This window comes from Drosophila suzukii, chromosome 2R, assembly GCF_043229965.1.
Source record: "Drosophila suzukii chromosome 2R, CBGP_Dsuzu_IsoJpt1.0, whole genome shotgun sequence".
Taxonomy (NCBI): domain Eukaryota; kingdom Metazoa; phylum Arthropoda; class Insecta; order Diptera; family Drosophilidae; genus Drosophila; species Drosophila suzukii.
In genome coordinates, this window is record NC_092081.1 from 8,421,727 (window position 1) to 8,443,657 (window position 21,931).

The 21,931-nt window shown below is 43.9% G+C and overlaps 3 protein-coding genes across 4 annotated transcripts in view; 1 reads left to right on the plus strand and 2 right to left on the minus strand.

Annotated features, from left to right (window-relative positions):
• The first annotated feature begins 9 nt into the window (after window positions 1-9).
• Tmtc3 (Transmembrane O-mannosyltransferase targeting cadherins 3) lies at window positions 10-4,862 on the plus strand. Of its 2 annotated transcripts, none has more exons than XM_017074501.4 (4): window positions 10-150; window positions 1,472-2,696; window positions 2,759-3,540; window positions 3,603-4,862. In XM_017074501.4, the coding sequence occupies exons 2-4, from the start codon at window positions 1,586-1,588 to the stop codon at window positions 4,485-4,487; spliced, it is 2,778 nt and encodes a 925-aa protein (XP_016929990.3). In that variant the 5' UTR covers window positions 10-150; window positions 1,472-1,585; the 3' UTR covers window positions 4,488-4,862. The 2 variants fall into 2 exon arrangements, with proteins under 2 accessions (XP_016929990.3, XP_016929991.3); XM_017074502.4 differs by lacking the exon at window positions 10-150 and adding an exon at window positions 1,037-1,176.
• Window positions 4,863-7,295: 2,433 nt separating this feature from the next.
• The window catches only part of ktub (Tub domain-containing protein ktub), a 28,354-nt gene continuing 13,718 nt past the window's right edge, over window positions 7,296-21,931 (minus strand). Inside the window, exons 2-6 of the mRNA XM_017074674.4 lie at window positions 9,653-9,926; window positions 8,958-9,422; window positions 8,701-8,891; window positions 8,496-8,633; window positions 7,296-8,437 (exon numbers count right to left, since the gene is read on the minus strand). Coding sequence (XP_016930163.2) covers window positions 8,168-8,437; window positions 8,496-8,633; window positions 8,701-8,891; window positions 8,958-9,422; window positions 9,653-9,926 — 1,338 coding nt within the window. The 3' untranslated portion in view covers window positions 7,296-8,167. The remainder of the gene's footprint in view (window positions 8,438-8,495; window positions 8,634-8,700; window positions 8,892-8,957; window positions 9,423-9,652; window positions 9,927-21,931) is intronic.
• LOC108009931 (glycerophosphocholine phosphodiesterase GPCPD1) lies at window positions 10,867-12,998 on the minus strand. The gene has a single exon (XM_017074673.4). It carries the CDS (start codon window positions 12,960-12,962, stop codon window positions 10,920-10,922), a length of 2,043 nt encoding a protein of 680 aa, XP_016930162.3. The 5' UTR covers window positions 12,963-12,998; the 3' UTR covers window positions 10,867-10,919.

A 21,931-nucleotide genomic window follows, 5' to 3' on the forward strand; every position in this document is an offset into this window, starting at 1 on the left:
CGATAAGCGTTCGTTGTGAATGGCTGGCGGAGAAGAGGAAGCTACCTATTGGCGTATCGATAACACAACAACAATCCAAGTCCAAGTCGTTGCTGGCTCTGTTTTATAAAAATGTAACTTAATTTTGTGGTCATGGAACTACCTCAACAAGTACGTGATGGACAGAATAGCATGGGCACTGCCCGGCTTATAGATTAGTGAACATCTTACCCCGCAACATTGTAACTATGGCTAAATTGCAACAAAGTTGGCAAATCGGGTTTGTTTGCTCCCATTGTGACTGTGTGCGTGTGTGTGAGGCCACCGCCGTTGTAATGGCGGTCCTTGTCCAAAATGGGAGAGGACACGCCGCTCTCCGGCTCCGGCTCCAGCTCCAGCGCCCTGCATCCATCACCAGATCCTTCGCCATGTCCTTCTCCGGCGCCCGTATCTCGGTCAAAGTAATTTTACAAAAACACACACGACCATTAATTTGCGCCCGGAGAGCGGGAGAGCAGTGAGCAGCAAGAGCGACGTCCTGGCAAGTGAAAGTGCAAGGATGCGGGAGCGCGCATGTGCCGCTCGTGGCGGGAAAATGGGAAAGCTCTAAACGGAGCACGTGCCAGCCCAGTCGTCCTTCGGGAAAAGTCGGTCGTGCAACAAAGTTGCCCTCAGCTGAGATTCAATCCTCTCGTGCTCCGGCTCCTACTCCTACTTCGACTGCGCTCTTTACGAGCACTTACTTGGTGGTGGTTTGTTTTGACTGCCCGCCCGGAAAATCGATGACATTGAGTGCAACATTGTGGCATCCGCCCATCTGCCAATCTGCCCAACGATATGCCTCGCCTAGTAATGGTCCCGGTCAGGAGCGGCGGGTTCCCCCAGTATTTACAACAGTTTATGCAAACAAATCTCTCGCGCGCGCTCTCCGTCTCTCTAAAGTGCTCTCCGTCTCTGTACTTGTACGTATTCCAAGTCCGGATCCGGAGCTCTGTCGGGCCGCGGGTTACAACTTTGTTAACTTCGGGCCTTTGTGTGAGCAGTCGGTAACCAGGACAGTAACCGGGAAGGAGTTACTTTGTTGCGCATTAATTGATTTTTTCCGCAATCAGTTTTTGCTTCTTTGTAGGACTTATAGTGCTCATAAAAAGCGGTAGAAAGTTTGTCATTAAAACCAATTTGAGTCGAGGGAAATCGGTGAGTAACGCCACGGGGGGACTACGGAAAGTAAGAGGAGTTGGGTGTGTATCCACAAAAGTTGCAAACACCTTACATATAGATTACTGCACAAGTTTGTTTGTTGGGGGGGGGGGGGGGGGGGGGGGGGGGGGGGGGGGAATTTCCTTTTGAAAATAAATATATGTAGCATAGGAGGGTTTCCTTTCGGGAGGACCGCTTAAAAAAGCACTTCCTATACTTTAAACGATACAAACTAATACATGCCTGTGTACTTAACCAACTAATGTTTTTCCCATTTCCCCACTCCTTCCAGGACATCTAGGGACCTGCCTACCGTGGCTGGGTAAAACCCTGCGTGCAACACTTCGCCGCCTGAACGAACCATTATGGATACATGAAACCTTTCACGAAGTAACGCGAAGTCAACATGTCAACGAACCCCAACCCCGGAACCCATCAGCAAGCACCACCCTCAAGCTCGCCGAGGGAACGGGAACGGGCTACCAGCTCCTCGCAGCGCAACCTGCTCGAGTTCCTGTGCATTTGCGTTGCCTGCATCGCCTGCTATTACAACAGCACCCAGTGCGGCCTGGTCTTTGACGACATCAGTGCGATTAGGGACAACAAGGACCTGAGACCCCACACGCCACTGCGCAACGTCTTCCTGAACGACTTCTGGGGCACGCCGATGCGAAAGGAGCAGTCCCACAAGTCGTATCGCCCGCTCACCGTGCTGACGTTCCGCTTCAACTACTTGCTGCATGCGCTGGAGCCGTTTGGCTACCACCTCGTCAACCTGCTGCTGCACTTGTCGGTGTGCCTGCTGTGGCGTCGGGTCTGCCGGCTGCTGCTGCGCCAGTGTGCCTCGTCGAGCAGTAATGCTACCTCGGCCCTATCCTCATCCTCAGCCTCCCAGCTCAACACATGCGCCTTTGTGGCCTCGCTGCTCTTTGCCGTGCACCCAGTACACACGGAGGCCGTTACTGGCGTCGTCGGGCGCGCTGAATTGCTCTCTTCCATTTGTTTCCTGGCCGCCTTTCTCAGCTACGCAAAGTCCGTCGGCGACTCGGGCTGCCCTCGTCGGACAAATTGGCTGGCGCTTTTCGCCTGCTTTGGCAGTTGCCTGTTGGCCTCCATGCTGTGCAAGGAGCAGGGCATAACCATCGCCGGCATCTGCGTGGTCTACGAGTTGTTCGTGGTGCATCAACTGCGCCCGCTGCATCTTTGCCACTTTGTACTGCGCCTGTTCGAGGATCATACTGAACAGCAGTCGCCAAAGCTGACAAATACCTCGGGCATCCGACGATGGTCCTCTTCGACGCTATGGAAACGTCTGACATTCCTGGCCGGCATTACGTTGGCCCTTCTGGTGGGACGCGTCTATGTGATGGGCTCCCAGCTGCCCATCTTTACGCGGTTCGACAATCCAGCCTCTGCAGCGGATACGCCCGAGAGGCAACTTACCTACGGCTACCTCATTTACCTGAACTGCTGGCTGCTGCTTTGCCCCTCAATGCTCTGCTGCGATTGGACAATGGGTGAGTAACATGCTTACATATTAAAATAAACATATTTTTAATTTAATTAAACTTTTTTTCAGGCACTGTCCCGATGTTGCAGGGATTTGCAGATGCACGGAACTTGATTACCATTTTCACTTTCCTTGGTCTAGGAGCCTTGGTTGTCAAGGCATGCTTCACACGAAATCTGGCCCAATCGCGGACGCTCATTATGTGTCTCGGCTGGATGGTGCTGCCCTTTCTCCCAGCCTCGAATCTTTTTTTTCCTGTAGGATTTGTGGTGGCAGAACGCATTTTGTACATGCCATCGATGGGCTATTGTCTGCTGGTGGCCTACGGCTTCGAGCAGCTTCAGCGTCGAGGGAGTCTCAGATGGAGTCGCTTTGGACAAGCAACTATGGCTATCCTGCTCCTCACGCACGCGCTAAAAACGCATCAACGGAACTCAGACTGGCGAACAGAGTATTCCCTTTTCATGTCTGGCGTGCACGTTAATCAGCGCAACGCCAAGCTGTACAACAACGTGGGACACGCTTTAGAGAATGAAGGAAAGTTTGAAGAGGCCTTGCTCTATTTCCAGCAGGCCGTGCGCATACAGACCGATGACATCGGAGCCCACATCAATGTGGGTCGCACCTTTAATAATCTCAAGAGGTATGCCGAAGCGGAGCAGGCTTATGTTCAGGCCAAGTCTCTGTTTCCGCAGGCCAAGCCGGGGGTCAGCTACCATGCCCGCATAGCGCCCAATCACTTGAACGTGTTTATCAATCTAGCGAATCTCATAGCGAAGAATCAAACGCGACTAGAGGAAGCTGACCATCTGTATCGCCAGGCTATCAGCATGAGGAGTGATTATGTTCAGGTATGAGCCCTTGATTTGTTACATGGTTATCAACTTAATCACTTGACTTCGTTGGCTTACAGGCTTACATCAACCGCGGTGACATCCTCATGAAGCTGAATCGCACAGCTCAAGCACAGGAGGTGTACGAACAGGCTCTTTTGTACGACAACGAAAATGCAGATATATACTATAATCTGGGAGTGGTTTTCCTGGAGCAGGGCAAGAGCCAGCAGGCACAGGTGTACTTTAACAAGGCAATCGAACTGTACCCAGACCACGAACAGGCATTGCTCAACTCAGCAATACTCCTGCAGGAGCTGGGTGGCGAGGAGGCGCGCCGTGTGTCCCGCTCCCGTCTGTACAAAGTATTGGCCAAGGATGATCAGAACGAGAAGGTGTATTTTAACCTGGGCATGCTGGCCATGGACGAGTCGAGCTTTGATGAGGCTGAGCAGTTCTTCAAGAGGGCCATACACCTAAAGTCAGACTTCCGTAGTGCACTGTTTAATTTGGCTCTGCTACTGGCAGATACAAAACGACCCCTGGATGCGGTTCCATTCTTAAATCAGCTGATTCGACATCATGCTTCGCATGTCAAGGGTCTGATCTTGTTGGGCGACATTTATATCAACCACATGAAGGATCTGGACGCGGCTGAGAAGTGCTATAGAAGCATACTTCACTACGATCCCCACAATACTCAGGGCCTGCACAACCTCTGCGTCGTGTTCGTGGAACGCAAGAGGCTGGCCAAGGCCGCTGCCTGTTTGCAGTACGCCCAGCGCTTGGCACCTGCCGAGGACTATATCGGTCGGCATTTGCAGATTGTTCATGCACGTTTGCAGAAAATCAACAAGTTACCTGAGTCGGCGGCAGAGCGGAAGCTTGCGTACGAGGACTATGACCCCCTTGAGTTCAAACTGCCCCAGGATCGACCCTCGCACAAGCCGCGTAAACGATCGTAGCAGAAGTAAGCGCGACTTAAAGATCAGTATAAGCATGTAAAAAGACAAGAGTTTAGTTGATGGAGCGGAAGGTTCCACGTTCTGTGAAATATACAGAGTCTGATAAAGATAACACAAAGTGAAAAAGTGGCGCATTCCACATAATTCCGTTGTACTTATTAGTTATTATCCCAATACTTCTATTATATACTCATTTTGAAGATATTTATACAACTTTTGTGTATGAATTTCCGGTCCTCTGCCATTTTCATTGGGACAACTAATATTTCTTTTGTAAATAGATTATCTAATTTATATGTGGTGGGTTAGCAGTCTTGCATTTACCGAAATAACGTAAGAACGTGTAATAAAAATAAATGATACATATAAAAAACATATTGTGGCCTTGACTATAATTTGGTTGATGTTTTTATTACCAACAATATGATACACATTTCAGAGCTGCTACCGAATCACTTAGTTGAAAGCTTGCATTGGTCTTTCATCACCCTAAATACTACCTCTTTTAGAAGATGTTGAGATACTATTTTAACTAAACTTATTTTATATGATTAAATTTGGGCCTTTAAGGAAGTATACGCATCACCATTTCAAAGATATTCGGCCGGTATTCTATTTGCAATTTCGGATGGCTAAATTCATGAAAAAAATCTGCTTTAGTATCGAATCCAAATAACTCTTGTTAGAGAAATAACACTGCTCGACAGTGTTTTCGGTGCAGGCTTGCATGGCCATTAAATTATGTTAATACGACGGGCTGAGTGGCGATATTTCTATCGGGCATACCTAAAAATAAAAAAGACACAAGTAATTTCGTTTTTCAGTACTGCAAACAATTTGCATGTGTATCGTTTGTGTAAAGTGTGCATTTGGTTATTGTAAGAGTAACTATTATATTGATTGGTTCGAACCCATAAGGTATATATATTCTTGATCAGGATCACTAGCCGAGTCGATCTAGTAATGTTCGTCTGTCCGTCCGTCCGTTTGAACGCTGATATCTCGGAAACTATAAGAGGCTATTAAGATTTGGCATGCGGATTCTCGGGCTTCCTGCGCTGCCCAAGATTGTTTGTTGACGCCCACAAACCGCCCGTTTAACGCTTGAATAAAAATTTTAACTCAAATGAATTGTTCTCATCAATACCTATCGATTGGCCCAAAAAAAGTTTGCCAAGCCCACTTTAACGCCCACCAACCGCTCACAAACTTCAATAATTTGTACATATGAACGCAGATATCTCGGAAACAATAAAAAATAGAGAATTGGGTTTTCAGATTTAGATTCCGTAGCCTTGTACGCAGCGCAAGTTTGTTACGCAAATATGCCACGCCCACTCTAATGCCCACAAACCGCCTAAACGTGTGGCTCCCACAGGTTCAAGCTAGTAAAAAATTTTAACTGAAATGTATTAGTCAACCTAACTATTTTATATCTGTTTTATGTCATACAAACCAATAGGTCGGAAATGAATTCTCCCAGTAGCGATACCATATTCATCGGTGAGGGAATAACGGAGGTACAGGGACCCGGGATTCGTAAAGATATATGGAGAAAGGTGGTTGTTGTATTCCTATCGGCACTAGGAAGTATTTTCAACGGGCCTACTGTGCTCAGTGCAGAGCTGGCTTTGAATAAAGGAGTCGGGCATATGGAACAAGTTATGTTGCTCGAGCCGTTGGCAGTTACTTGGAACCTGCTCTGGACTCCCATCCTGAGTTGCCCAATCATCCATACCCTTGGTTGCCGTTTAGCCTGGGTACTCGCTAGTTGCGGCCAGGCTATCATCTCGGTGGTTCTTTTCTTACGCGTGAGCAGCTCGTTAATAGAAAATGGAGATTTCTTGAGTGTCCTGCTCCTGTCATTTATGAACTCACTGGTGTACGTTCTGTCTCACATCCAAACTATCGTGGTGCGGAAGTGGGCCTCTACGAAGCTCCAGCCCTGCAATGTTCGATATACCTCCATTTGCATTGGAGTTGGTCAATATCTCGGCTTTACCCTGGTTTTCTTCGGCTGGAACTTCATCATCAAAGTCATCATCATTATGCAGCCCGGTTTCAGCGGCTTAACATTCCTTGAATTACCTAACTAGTATATTTTTTAGGAAGGACAATCCACAAACAAAGGATAAAGAACTCAACAGAGAAAACCAGTGGCATTTTCAGGATCTAAAGAATCTGGTGTGCACGTGTCAGGTGCAGAGATTGGCCCACTCTAACACCCATAACGCTTAAATCTGTATACCGCCGGTAGGTGGCGCATTTTAATCTCGCTTTGCTACTTGCATATCTCTATTTAGCTGAGTAACGGGTATCTGATAGTCGAGGTACTCGACTATAGCGTTCTTGTTCTTTGTACCCGGCTAAACGTTTTAAAGGCTGTTTGCAACCATTCTTTTTACAATTTATTACTTTACTGTATTATGCGATCACCTTATGTCCCGAACCAGAGAGATAATGGAATTTATAAAATATTCATTACTACTCTATTGGAAAGTGCAGACGAACATTAATTTTATTCCTTGACGAGCTTCATTTCTAGGTCTATAACACTGAAACATTATGGATAAACATTAATGATAATTAATGAATCCAAATTCCTGAAAGCAATCCAAAGAGTCGAAAACTACCAAGGAAATATAATGAATGTGCTAAACAAGAGATTAATTACTATTAATCTTTTTATATTATATATATCTAAATAAAATGGACATTAATGATAATTAATGAATCCAAATTCCTGAAAGCAATCCAAAAAGTCAAAAACTACCAAGAATAAAAAAAATTAATGTGCCAAACAAGAGATTAATTACTTGTAACCTTTTTATATTATATATATCTATATGAAATAAGAGAATAGTTATTTTCAAAATTCAGATCTCACAGCCAAAAGACTTAAAAATGTAATTTAAAAAACCATATATTTTTAAGATTTCGAAATTGTTTCCATAAATTATATAATGAAAACGTTCCTTACAATTTCAACCTGCAATAATAGTATATAATCCTGCGTGATTAATTATTTGGTGATAAATTAAAGATTCCGCATAGCGATCAACAGCAGATGCTCAACCCCAGAAGTATTTATTACTATTAGCAGTTCTTACTGAGACTATTGATTCGGCCATCAAACTTAATACATCTTCTGTTATACTTTATAAAAATAAAAATTTTATGTTTTTCCACACACACAATGAAAATATATTCTTTGATTTATAGCAGCTTAAGTGTATTTAGAGCCTAGCACATGTAAGTAGTTATCTTTTACAGACTAATAGTATCCGCATTTTTAATAGTTTACATTCGTCAATGATTTGCTGCTATATGCTGATTATAAAATTGATATTTACCTTAAATGATATTTACCTCTGTTCGCTTACAAGTAAACTTATGCTAAGCTAGGGGGCACAATAAGATTTACAAAGTTATAGGACTTGTCCTAAATAATTTCCTATAAAATCGGTGAGCACATTCTGAATAAATGACATATAATGTTATATACTACATATCTTATATCAACGATGTTCTATCGATCCCGACATAAATTGATGACGGGCTTCTTCGAGTGACTAGATTTTCGATACTATTTGCAACAATGATCTGGCATGAAATGTAGCCGATCTCCAGAAATATAGCTGTACATAAGGCAGCGGGCCAACCCAAGGATCCTAGCCAGCTCACTCGCAGGCTATTTTGCCATCGAAACTGCTGAGGGCTATGGCAAAGGCCTGCATGGCGCACAGTGGATAGCGATAGTCCATGGTGAAGACGTCCTCCGAGGTGCGACCGAACTGCATCACAATATACTCGGGGTCGGAGTCGTGGACCAGCTGAAAGTTCTTCACCGACGCCTGGGTGACGCGTCCATGAAAGTTGAGCACATACGACTGCGTTTCGTCGTTCCACACCGGCGTCTTATTATGCAGCTCTACAATATTATCCATGTTCTGTAAAGTGCGTTTAATTAATATTTGATTTGATTTGTGATTCTCCCAATCCTCTCACCTTCATCTTCCATAGGTCGAGAATGCCTTGCTGTTTGGGATCCGCTGAACTGATCTTGACACGCTGATCGTCCTCAGTCATGCCCGGCAGTATAACAGTCATGTTGCGAGGTCCCTTGAATCCCAGGATGTTGGTGTCCTGTAAAAAGGTATTACATATAATACTATGTGATATTAGGTAACCGTGCTGCTATGGCCATACTTACGTAAATGATTACGGCCAGGTCGAGTCTAGGACTCTCCGTGCTCTCCTTGTTGCCATTGTCAAAGACGGTGAAGGACGTGCCAAAGACATTGGAGCGGAGCTTGCCGCAGAAGCCATCGGCATTGCGGGACAAGTCCGTAGGATCGCAGCTGACTATGTAGTTGGATGTCTTGCTCTTCTTGCGTTTGCGACCTGTGGAAATAAATGGTTATATTAGTTGAGGGGACTATAGAGGAGTAGGAGTATCCATTAACCCACCTCCCAGCAGGAATATCTTCTTGCCGTAGTCCCGTTCCAGGTGCAAGTAGTATATGGGAAAGAGACCCCGATCCATGCCCTTCCGATCCCGGGTGATCCGGCATTTGTAGAGGACTCCCTGCGGTGCTGGCTGCATCACGAACTGATCGATGTTCCCGATGACATCACCCTCCGATTCCCCGCCAGCCCCGTTCCCCGTTCCATTGGTGCTGCCGTCCAGCGTCGCATCCTTGTAGGGCGACGAGGCCATGCCGGCGGGACGCACTGGAGCTGCACCAGCCACATTGCGATTGGTGTAGTCGTCCTCGTCCAGGTTGTCGCTGAAGGAATGCTGGCGGGCAGGCGGCTTCTGCGATTGCGTCGAGTTGGCGCTGTGGGAGGCTGGCTGCTGCTGCTCAATCACCGTCACCGGACTGCTCTCCTCGTCCTCCAGCTCGTGCGATGAGATCTCTTCTATAAGATCAGCTGTAGGAGTGCAAATCAAAATCCCATGACATTAAGAATATTCTTGGATTGATGTGTAGAAACTCATTTATAGACTTTGGTATACAAGTTTCATACATATTAAGAAAATCGTATATTTCTAAAGTTTTTTAAAGTACTACTAAATATGGCAATGTTGGAACTTAAAACAAAAGTGCATATGTTTGTATATCAAAGTGCAATACCTTTTCTTCGGGTGTACGGCCACTTACCCTCCTGGTTGATGGTGCTCAGGCTGCGCATGTTGTTCGAATGGTTGCGACTGGTGTTGATGGCCACTGGAGCGATGCCACCGGGACTGCCGTTGGTGAGTATCTGGTCAGGATTCTGGGGTGAGCTGATGAACTGCATGGGGCCATCGTAGGCGTGCAGTTCCCGACTGTTGCTCCGCATTCCGGACATCGGCCGGTTGATCTGCAGATCACTGGCCTGGACCATTCCCGGCGAGGCCCTTTTCTGCCGGATGTAGGCCTCCATCAGCTGGCGCTGCAAGCAAAGAAAACCAGAAAAATAAATATTGTTTTCGCCACGCACTAAATCTAAATCACTCAAAGATAACCTAGATTACGAACCACGTGAGGTAACATGTACAATAATAAAATAAATCATTACGATTTCAAGTATCTGCTATAAACATATCTGCTGATAAACATATTTGTTGCGGCATAATCGCAGTTATATTATGATTCTCTAAGCGATTCTAAGCAATTTGCAAGCGAATTTCTGAAAATCCAATTAGCCGGCCCAGTTTCAAGTTGCAACAAATTGCTAAACAGAATTTACACCCACAGAGCGGATAAATGACCGCAATAAATGCCCGAATATTTGCATATGCATGGATACCCCCAATCCCCGCCGGAAAAAGCAGCAAATCGCTCTGCAGGTAATTGGCCCAGCATCATGCCGAAGGGGGGAAAAAAGAGCACCAAGCTGATCCATCATCCACATCCACCGCCCACTACCCACCACCCACTACCCACCGACCACCCCACTCAATGCAAATGGAAGTGGGTATAAACCCCCATACGAATGACATGTGGGGCAGCGGTTGATGTTGATGGCAATGATTTCATTAAAGATTTAAATTTCAAGTTCACGTTCATGTTTATCAGCGCAAAAACAAAGCCGCTTCTGTCAAAAGTTGCGCTGAAAATGCGCATATAAATCAAGGGAAATATCCCGAGTTTAATGGCATCTCTTATTCTTTTCGCTTACAGGACACAAAAGAGGTGGGTATCCCAGTGTAATACCAACAAATTCCTTTTAATATTTAATATCGAAGCTGAGTCAAACGGAAAAAAGCCATCAATAGATATATATATTTAAATTTTACATTTTATATGGCTAATACTTTCAAGCTTAGGAATGGCCCCGTTAATTTATAAACGTTAAATAAATATATTACAAAGAAATATACCAAGATATGTCCTTTCTAGATCGTTTATTGCATGTACTATATATCTCTACAGAAATCTGGGACTACAGGAAGTTAACGTTACTCAGGATGCTCTCGATGGTGGCATTGACCACGCGCTCCTTGGGCGCCGGATCGCACTGTAGCTGGAAGTAGCCGGGCAGATCCTGCTCCGCCGCAAAGGCACTCGTCCTGTTGGCGCCCAGCCACACGTCCAACCGGTCATAGATGACCCCAGTGGGTCCCTGCTGCAGGAACCAATCGATGGAGTCGCGATCCTTAATGTCCGATCCCCAGAGCAGGACGATGGGCACCTGAGCCCTGGCCCGTTGGACCAATCCCGGATTCGCCTTGACAAAGACGGCGTTAGGGGAAACGCCACCCAGATCGAGGGCCTGGGCAAAGTTGACGCTCTGCTCCACGGTGCTGGTCCGTGGATCGGTGAAGGTGTTCTCCTTGCTGCTGGACAGGAAGAGCACCGGGTACATGTGCTGCTTGAAGCGCAGCAGGGTGCACAGGTCGGCGTCGAAGCTCTTGATCACATTGAGCCGCCCGCAACCATATCGCCGCACCACCGCCAGGATGCGATCCGCAAAGAGGTTCTTGTCCAGCGTCTGGACACTCTCGTACGTTCCATCCGCCTTCTGCTGCGGCCACTTGATCTCGATGTCGAATCCCGTGGTCTGATTTACCCGCTCAAAGAAGTCCTGCAGGGTGGGAAAGAGTCGCTGCTCCGGCGGCTCCACATTGTTGTGTGCCGGATACTCGACGATCTTGTTGCCCACGATCTGGTAAGTCTTCAAATCCTTCAGCTGCTCATACGATATGTCCTTTAGCAGCACCTCGGTCAGGTCAGCCCGGCTGGTCGGCGTCTTGGAGTCGATGCAGACGCGTATGGAGAAGTCATGATGGATGATGGGCACCAGGTCGCTGGTCAGCTGCACATCGAACTCTACGAGATCGGCACCCATCTCGGCGGAGGCCAGCATGGAGGCCACTGTGTTCTCTATCAATGGAGCTGCATTCGTGGTGACCGTCAGGGATTTGCCCAGCCCACGGTGGCCAATCTCCAAGGCTGTCCAGTTGGTGCGCCAGTAATGGGCAAAGCTGGTGCGCAGATCGAAGCCATCCTTCTCCATGGGACGGATGAGAAGGTACTCCAGCTGCAGAGTGCCCACCACGCGCTGCCAGAGCGGCGAGATGAGGTCCACGGAGACCTTGCCCTCGCTGCCGGAGAAGGAGGTGGGCTGCAGGTGCGAGTAGCCCAGCAGGCGGACCAGGCCCTCCTCCGCCTCCTCGGCATACACTTCCACCACGTAGGCCACTCGCTCCAGCTGCTCCAGGCTCACATGGAACATGAGGATGTCGCCGGAGGCGTAGGGCACCCCGTACTCCGGCGGCACCCGAAGTTTACTGTCTCCATAGGACATTCGCACGTACTCCACACTGGCACGTGCGGAACTGAGGATGGGCGACAGGGTCTTTGGATCCACGGGCTGCAAACGCAGGCGCAACTTTCCACGACCCTCATCCGCAGGCTGCTCCTCCAAACTAAGAGCCTGGTGGAACACCTTCAGTTGCAGTATGCTGCCCGAGTCCTGGAGCCAACCACGCGACAACCTGCGCTCCCCGCCAATAAGTCCAAATTCATCGCTGCGATTGCCATGGAACTTGGTGGTGTTGAAGGTCCTGGCCTGGACATGCGACTCCCAGCGGCGGATTTGCACGGCTCCATGCTGGCCAACGGCGGCGGCAAAATATCGATATTCCACGCTGCTGTTCTGCGGAATCTCCACGGAGCCCGTCCACACATTATGGGCAGCCGTGCGATTTAGGAGCACCGCCTGACCCGCCTGCCAAGAGCCCAATCCCGGCAGGTTGCCCACCAGGGCGGGTCGCTCGAAGGAGGCCAGTTGCTCTGCATCCGGCAGGGTTAGGGTGAAGTTGAAGAGCAGCGGTGCATTCCGCTTGAGGGGCACATAGCGACGGGCCGCATAGTACTTCTCGTAGTAGGAGGTGTCGCAGAAGGTGGCCACGGGCAGCAGGCACAGGGTGCTCAGCCAGGCGACGGTGAGAGCCACGAAAGTCTTCGACCAGGACACCGACATGTCTGCGCTCCACGGCGATCGCGTTACAACTGGGGACTGCGGTACAACTGGGGACTGGGGCTTTGGAATTTCGACCACCAATCGGTATCACTGCCTCGAGATTTATGACACTGGCCACATCTTCGAGTGGTCGCGACGATAAGAAGTCCACGCTATCAAAGTCTCGGCGCGAATGGGAAATCGGTCTCGTCTGGCCGGCGGTCAAACCCGTTCTGTTCATGCACGTGTGCCCCAGACTCGTGCACTTACAGATACAGATACATATATATATAGTTTGAGATACAGATACAGATACAGATACGGATTCAGATCCGAAAGCTTTGGGGTGGTGCCTACGTCATCGTCATCAGCGGTGCCAGTTTAAATGAATTTGATTTCGTGTATTGCGCAAAAGCTTCACCTTCAATGGATGGGTTCGGTATGGTATTGGAATGGCATGGAGATGGTATAGGGTGGCATGGGGTGGCATGGGATAGAATGGAAGACCAGAAATCAGAGCTCCCCTTATGTGGTGGCTGACCCCCAGTCGAGCAATTTACATGGTGAAAGTTTGTCAACGTCCGTGTAATTTATCCGCTTCGCTCAATTACGAATTTCGTAACATTTTGTTTTGCTTTCGAGTGGGCAGAGCAGAGGTGGCTCTGAAATAATAACAATATTATGTGGCTTGGGGTTCCATTTTCCCACCGTGATATGCAGCTCCTTCAATTGCTGGCCGCATCTCAAAGGTATCTACTCTCCCGGGGCACGTTCACTAGGTGTCCCCCTTTATTTTTTTATTTTTTCTCTCTTTTTTATACGAGTACAGGGGAAAATGCGATTATGTGAAAATTTGAAATCAGTTGGCTGCCAAGGAAAACTCAAGCAGCGAACACGTACAGGAAGCCGTGGGGGAAATGCAGAGGGGGTAAAAAACGAGTGACGTCGCCTTGGGAGATCCGGTGGGCTGGTTGGGCTGGGAAACTTGGGAACTCGAAGTGGAACACCGTTTATGGCCCCACATAAATAACAACTATAAAGCAGCGAATGCATAAAGTTGAGCTGCTAGCCGATGAGGCAGTCAATGATGCAAGGCATTAGGTTTTATTATGCCATATGGTTATCAGGCGTATCTGCTTAGAAGTTTACGACCTAGTCATCTATTTCATTATTTAACTTCAAACATGCCATTAATTTAATTCAAATGAATAAAATTTTTATATTATTATCTCAAGCGCTGTATATCTTTGTGGCTTGTCAATAAAAAGATATTCGTCTTGAGAAAACTTAGAAAATTACAATAAAACTCATGTTCTTGATCTCTAAAAACTTGCCTAGTTTCTAAATTTAAATTTAATATAAATGCTCGAGGCTTTTTCTTAGCTTAAAAGAAACCATTAAAATGATTATAATGATTAAGATTAGATATTATTATCTCAAGCACTATAAATCTTTAAATCAAACAGTAATGTTTGAGGCATATCCTTAACTTAAATCATACTATTAAAATGATAATAACAAATTGGATAATTATTATTAATTATCTCAAGCACTATAAATCTTTAAGGCTTATCAATTAAAAGATATACGTGTTAGGAAAACTCAAAAATTCGTCATAAAATTCATATTCTTGAGCCGTAAGCCTTCGCTAAATACCTAATCATATGGTCTTGTTATTTTTCAATTTTCCACCCAAGCTCGTATTAGGCGGGAAGTCAAATTAACGAAAATATACGACTTTGGGAGGACGAGTGTCGTAAACGAGGAAATGTGCAAATGTTTCTCAGCAACTTTTTGGGCATGCTTAGCGCATTTATTTTAATTTGGGGCCAGACAAATTTGCGTATACGTAATGTTGGGGTCGCACAAAGAACATCCAACACACACACACACATACGTATATGGCAGAAAGGTCAACATGTGTTGGCAACTGATATTCGCTGTGCGGCTTGCTTTCGGGGGTCGCGTAATAAAATGATTACTCATACGCCCCGTTCGCATAACAAGGAAATTGAGAGCGTCAGCAAGCCAAACAGCAGCCCAGAATCACAATGTACAAGTATTGTGGCTTTTTTGTTGCCGCATCTTGTTTGTTGTTTGCAAATACGAGAAGGGCCAGGACAAGCAAATCAACCCCATCATCATCATCCAGCTCTCTAGTTGGCAAGGACTCGCTGCTGGCTGCCGATGTGTTTTGGCATAAAGGATTATAAGCACGTATTACAGCGGCTTAAGTGAGCTTCCGCATGCCAAAAAGCCGAAAGGCAACAAATACACGCCCAAAAATTGCGAAATCCATTGCAAACTTGGGGTAAGTACAGTGGGTATAAAAAAGGAAGAAGCCTTTTAAAAATCGATTTATTAGCACGTCAAGGAGAACATAATAATCTTAATCCATAATCTTGAAATTGAATTTGAATAATAAAAATATTTTTAGGGATACAAATATCTAAAAACCTTGTATTTCACTTTATAGGCAGCTGACTGATCTTTCTGTAGCATACTTTTTGAGGTCATCACTTATACGCCACGTAAGCAAACTAACGCATTGTGTTAAGGGTTATGGCTTTTTTTTTGGCAAAAACACCTTTTTGTGATATCTTTTTTAAACATACGTGAATTGGTATATTTTATATACATACTTAATAAGTAAGTAATAAAAAAAAAATTTGAAAAATATCAAAAAGTGCTCATACTCCAAAAAAAAACAACCACCCCGTCGACACCATCATCGGAAAATCAAAATTATATTTTTCTGTTAGTTTATCTCAGAACTTACTGATTAAACAATAGATTTAAAGAAAAAATAACATTTTAATTTTTTAGTCATTTTTGATTTTTGAATATTTTAAAAATACAGCATTTAAAAGCACTTAAAATGTACAAAGTTCATTTATAATGATGAATTTTTTCTCTCAGCTACAAAAAAAATCACTATTCAATTTTCATTTGACTTCTGATTAAAGTAAATCTCTGTATAGCATACTTTTTGGGGACGCCCATATAAATTATCACTCATACGCCCCGTGCCCAAAACAACGAAAGCCAAAAAAAAAAGTTAGCAATTTAAGACAATAAACTAAAATTTTCAATTAAAAAAATCAATTTTTCCGAGTGTACAACAAAGGCTTGATGAAACGAGTGTAAATCGCTCTAATTTTTCAAAACTTTAATAGAATTTGGCAAGGGCTGTCCAACTGAAGGATTTGCTGGCCCAACTATATTCACGCACGCACGGCAAATCGAATTACCGATGGTCTGGAAGAATGCTCATCAATTTTCAGGCTGGCCAACAGGGAATAGATATAGCCCGGCTATCTCCATCTCCACGATCCGGCCATTAACCCCTGGAGAGCGGGGGTTACGGGTGTCAAAGCTGCGTGGCAACTATTACGAGGGGCATCAACGCCATCCGGACCTTGCCTTTGACCTCCCACTATGCCACCTCATCCGGTTATTTGTTGCCACAGCTGCCCTTGTTGGTTTTGGCCATATTGACATTCATTTACGTGCTCGCTTCATTAAGCCATAAGCCATGACCATGTCGGGCGTGTCATGTTCGCATTGTTCTCCTCACAATGGAGACACAATCCCCAATCGCAAACTGGAGGATGTGGGTTGGTTTCGGTTAAATGTGTTCCCAAACTGTGATAAAGAGCTCAAGAATTTGGCTGCCAAGCAAAATGCTCGACCATTTGCGGCAATACAAGTTTTCAACAGCAGTCTATCACTAAGCGGTTCTTTCGCAAAGTGAAACGGAAAATGTATTTTGCGGTTAGTCATTTCTCATTTCCCAGAGAAACTTAAAAATTTAACTTGCGAAATAAAATAAATAAATTTGACTAGTTGATCCATGCCGACAAAGCGAAAAGTGAAATAAAGTTTAGTCTGCAAATAGCAAAAAAAAATGCATATGAAATTTTGCGATGGCCGACTTCCGGCGGTGAAAGTTGGCAGCTTTTGATTGCTATTCAACATTCATTTTGCACAGTCATGTATGTTTTACTTTCCATGTGGTTTTGTAAATAGATTAACACATGGCTGAACATGCTGCTCAATATGGGGTTGTAATAAAAATATAATGAGCATGTTTTCGTCTACTCTTTTTTTGGTCGTTTTAGCTTTGAGCTTGTGTGTTTAAGGTCAGGTGAATTTAATTTCCGGCTTGACTAAGGAACAAGATAATTTTGTGATCCCTGGAATCATTGGTATTTGGGAGGAAAAGAAAAAAAAACATATGTTCAAGTTACATAAGGATTTGTTATGGATATGTGTACATTGATACATAAATATTGGCTATACACACTTTAGATTTTCGGTTGAAGTATTGAGTTTAAATATTATACAAATTATGAAATAATATAATAATGAAAAAATGCATCAAAGCCTACAATTTTTAAAAATAAATACCTATGAAGACCTTGAACTCATGCCTTAATGATTAGTGAAGTACAATATACGATTAATATGAACGTATTTAAATTTATTAAGCTGTTTTACTTTAAATCCAAATAAAGGATATGATGCGTATCCATTTATTGTTTTCGAATCTTTAAGTTCCAATACATTGTTCCACATCTAATGACTATCCTACCTAGGATTGCATGTAACCAACTGGCATCCGAGGCTTCCTTTGTGCTAGTTTGCATCTGTGTGTCGGAAAACCGCAGGCCAAGCAACAAATGGGAACAAGAAAATTGCTGCGGTTCTCCAAGTCTTCGTCCTTTCCGACCCCTTGGCACATATTTTTGCTCCTCTTTGGCTCGATGTGGCAGCCAAGTACTTTGATTTCCGCCTTTGGGGGCCTGACAAGTGCAAATTCCTTTGCCACAAGCCCACTGACAAAGTTCCCAAGTCTCGACAAAGCCACTTAAGGACCCAAAGTCCTGTCACAAAACACATTTGAGACGCGTGAGATCCTCGGGCGCAAATTAGTTACGTTTTTAGTGTAATTCCCCCCCTTTGCATGCCCGCCCTTTGTTGGCAAAATTCCGAACAATAACAAGAATAACAAGAATATCAACAAAAGCCAACAACAAACGACATTGACTGCGGCCCTGCATGCATGTGTGAGTTTAGCTGAGAGTGTATGGGTGGGCGCATGGGAGTATGCAGTGAAAAGTGACAGGGGGCAAGTGACTGAACAAGTGAAAAGGAATAGAAAACAATCGCGATGACACCTTGGGCTGCACACTGAGTACACTGAAAATATAATAAATTTAGAAAAGTTGAATTTAGGAACTTTCATTAAATATTATCTTGTTGAATTCCAGAAAAATAGCAAAAGTTCTTAACCCCAAGAATCAATGGGTAGTGTTACTTAAGTCAGATGAAAATCTTAAACCTATGTTAATACATTTCATTAAATATTTTCCTTTTTTTATTTTTATAAGACAAAATTTTCTTTAATCCAGCGTTCTTATCGATTCGTGTTCTATGACTGCTGTTATACGCTGTACGTGTGCCGGCAGAGGCCAAGCAATGCACTTCTGACCGCTGCTTTAAACCAAAAATTGTGTTCGTATCTCTTTTAAACACATTTTTCTAATAACAGATCATTGTATGTGCCAGTGTACGATTGTGCAACTTAAAGATATATTTTCTGTACTTATATTTAGTTCTCAACTTAATGTAAACGCAGCCTGAGCCACTGTGCCATGAAGTCAAAGTAACACACCCTGCGGCGCCTCCAATCCTTTGTTCCACATATTTGTGGGTGTCGGAAGGTATGTGTCCGCATGGAGAGGAGAAGGCTGACAGGGCAGTGAGTCCATGACTTCACTCGTTAGCGCCAAGGCTCCATGCCACCTGCCTCCTGCCCCTCCAGTGTGGCAAGTCCTGTTCACGCTCCTGCACCTGCACCGGGACATTGAGCAAACAGCCGGCAGCCCACGTCCCGCGGAAAGGTCAAATCAGATGCCACCGTGTCCATGTGTCCGCCTGCCAGTACCTCCATCCGTGTGTCCCACGGAGCCCGGCTCCCGATTCCCAGGATCCACATGCACCGCATTCCCCGGCGGGCGCTCGGCGAGAATTGTTTGCGAGGGGCAAACACAAAGAGTTGGCAGGTGGCGACGACTGAATTGGTTGCCTGGCTATTGTTGCCACGGGAATATGAATACCAAGACCACATGAAGGTACATCGTACGTACACTGGGAATAACTTATAAATTTCTGTTGTATATTTACATTTTAATATCAAATTGGGAATATCATTATTCCACCCTTTCTGCTATGATATAAAATCAGATATACCAAAAGAAATTTTCAGAAATAAAATGCGTTTTAGGGTCAGCTCATCGGCTTCTAAGTTTATTACTCAAACGTACTGTTGACTTTGATCAATCAATAATTTTAATAAAGGTAGCATAGACTTCCACAACACACTTGTTATTTAGCTCTTACTTTCTAAAATAATAATTTCTATAAAATCAATATTCAATTAGAAATTTGAGAACGGGACTACGTGTCGTATGAGTAATTTTAACTGGAACTTTAAGACCACCTAAACTTAGCAGCGTCTAAATCCTAAAGGTTTCTTAATACATTTGTTGAACACATAAATCTACCATATTAAAGAGTGTTAGTAAGATTTTATTAGCGTTTGGATATTGCATTTATTTTATTGTATATTTATTTATTAAAATCTACATTATTTAATGGAAGAGCTATCAAAGAAGCTGTTTTAAAAAGCAGGTAAAACCATCTGAGTTTGATAAAATGCTTCTAAAAACCTCAAAAAAGGGAAAATGCTTATTTGTTCCCAGTGTAATTGTAGATTTTCCTTCATACTATGCGCTTTCTGGCCGATGGCTGTTTGCAAAGAGGTATATGTATGGGGATAAGACAGGAGTATAAAGCCAAAGGTGCTGGCAATCCAAATATTAATGGACCTGGTCTTCTGCTTTATTCATGCAGGTAGCGCAGATGTGGAATAATTCGAGTAATTAAGTTAAAGAGTCTACCATTCTTGTCCGAACCTTGAATAATCTGGAGTAAATGTGCTTATAAAATAACAAGGAAAAGGAAAACTTTCCCTGGAAATTACCAACTTAATAAAAGCCACATTTTCCAATTATTTCACGCATTGTTAACTCCAGACCAACTTTCATTCTCCTCCCTTCTTTTTCCAATAATTGTAAGTTGCTACGGTGGTGAACACGAAGGTAACGAGCAGTTTTAAAAAATGTGTGCCATTTCTCTGGAGGGATATTCTTGCATGAAACATTAAAAACCAAAACCATATTTCTATATCGAATGTATACACACAAGTTCTGCTCACGTTGCGCATATAGAAATGCGAATAAAAATGCAAAATTGAAAAAGTTTTGATTTCACCCATTGCACACAGTTGCAAATGGTTACAAAAATATTTTTATTGCAAAGAAAAAAAGTTTTGCTTTGTTCTTGGCCAGGCAACTTTCAGCGATTCAATAGTTTTTACAGCATTACAAAGTTTGAAGCTCAACAGGAATAAGCTTAAGTTGCGAAAAAGTAGCCGAAAAGCAAACAAATTTTAATTAATGAAAGTGTAAGCCATTGTTCGAACAAAAATGTTGACCACGAAGCCGTTGAAAGACCTTAAAAAAGTGCAGAGAATTCTCTAAGGTATTCAGCCGAAATTGCAGCCAGGTCTTTTGTTTCATCGTTTAACCATCCGCCAAGCCCCCCCCCTTCCACTTTTAACAACCTCCTCGTTTTTTTGAAGTAAATGGCGAATGAGCATCTGCAGCTGTTTTCCAGTTTAAAGTCCCCGAAAACTGCGGCATTTTAAGGACCTTCGTTATGTGGGCACATTAAATGGGGCGAACATACACACGCAGACGTGCCTTGCATCTCTCCATGTCCTGGCAAATAATACATACGAAGGACGAGCATCTCCCCACACATCCTGCTCAATTCCCCAGTTAAGTTTTTCGAGCTCTGCTGGTCGTGGTCTATTGGCAGAGTTATTCGGTTTTCGTTTTTATTTCCCCCATTCCCAATATGGAAATCCTACTTCTGTTCCCGACATCCTCACATTCTTATTTGCTACTTACGAGATATTACTTCTACGCTTCTTCCTTTTTTTTTTTTTGCTAGATAAATTTACTTTCACAAAAATGACTGCAAAATCTGGGCTTAAGATATTCCTGTTGCATAGCAAAAATGTTTTTCTGGTTCTGAAGTTTTTGTGTGAGGTTAACTGAGGTGAGGTCCTGGCAGGGGATTTGGGAACCTTTTTTTGGGGTCTCTGTGCTAAGTTCCTTAAGGTGACAAAACTGTGCGGAATATAAACAAAGTTGCTGCGAAAAGCAAGTGACAAATGGCAAGAGATATTTGCGGTTGGGGAGAATAAGATAAATACCATGTGGGGAAATAATTCAGTTGAGGGTTGCTCTTTGTAGGTAGATAGCTTAAAGTTGTCTCAAAAAACTAAAACAAAAACTGAAAACGTGAAAGTTATGACATAAACATCTTAATGATGAAGACTTGTTTTCTTTTCTTTGAAGAAAGAAATAAATAAAGAAAATCTCAAGTGTTTTTGGTCTTATTTTTATGTTCAACCTTGCTAAAGTCTTTTTTATTTCTTCTATAAACATTTTAGTGGGGAACACTTGTTAATATTTATTTCAACAAACAGCTCAATAAAAAATATTTTAAAATTCTTTAACCTTTTTTTTTAATCATATTACAACTATTTTATAGTGTTTGTAATAAAATACCTATTTTATTTGTCCCCAGCTGAAAACTTTTCAGCTTTCCCTTGGCTGTAAAGAAAAAATCCATGTCGAATAAAACCCTAACATATTGTGGCAAGGCAGCCCAAAAAACTGTTGACAAAGGTTCTTAACTTAATCGGCTTTAGTTCAAACATATATACAAATACTCCTTCTTTTTCTTTAATTTCGCAGAAGAAATTGAACTTTTTTGGACAGCATTGGCAGAAGGCAGGATGTGAGGGATTGTGAAAAAGCTGCTATGCCATTTCGCAGCCAATTGGGAACTTT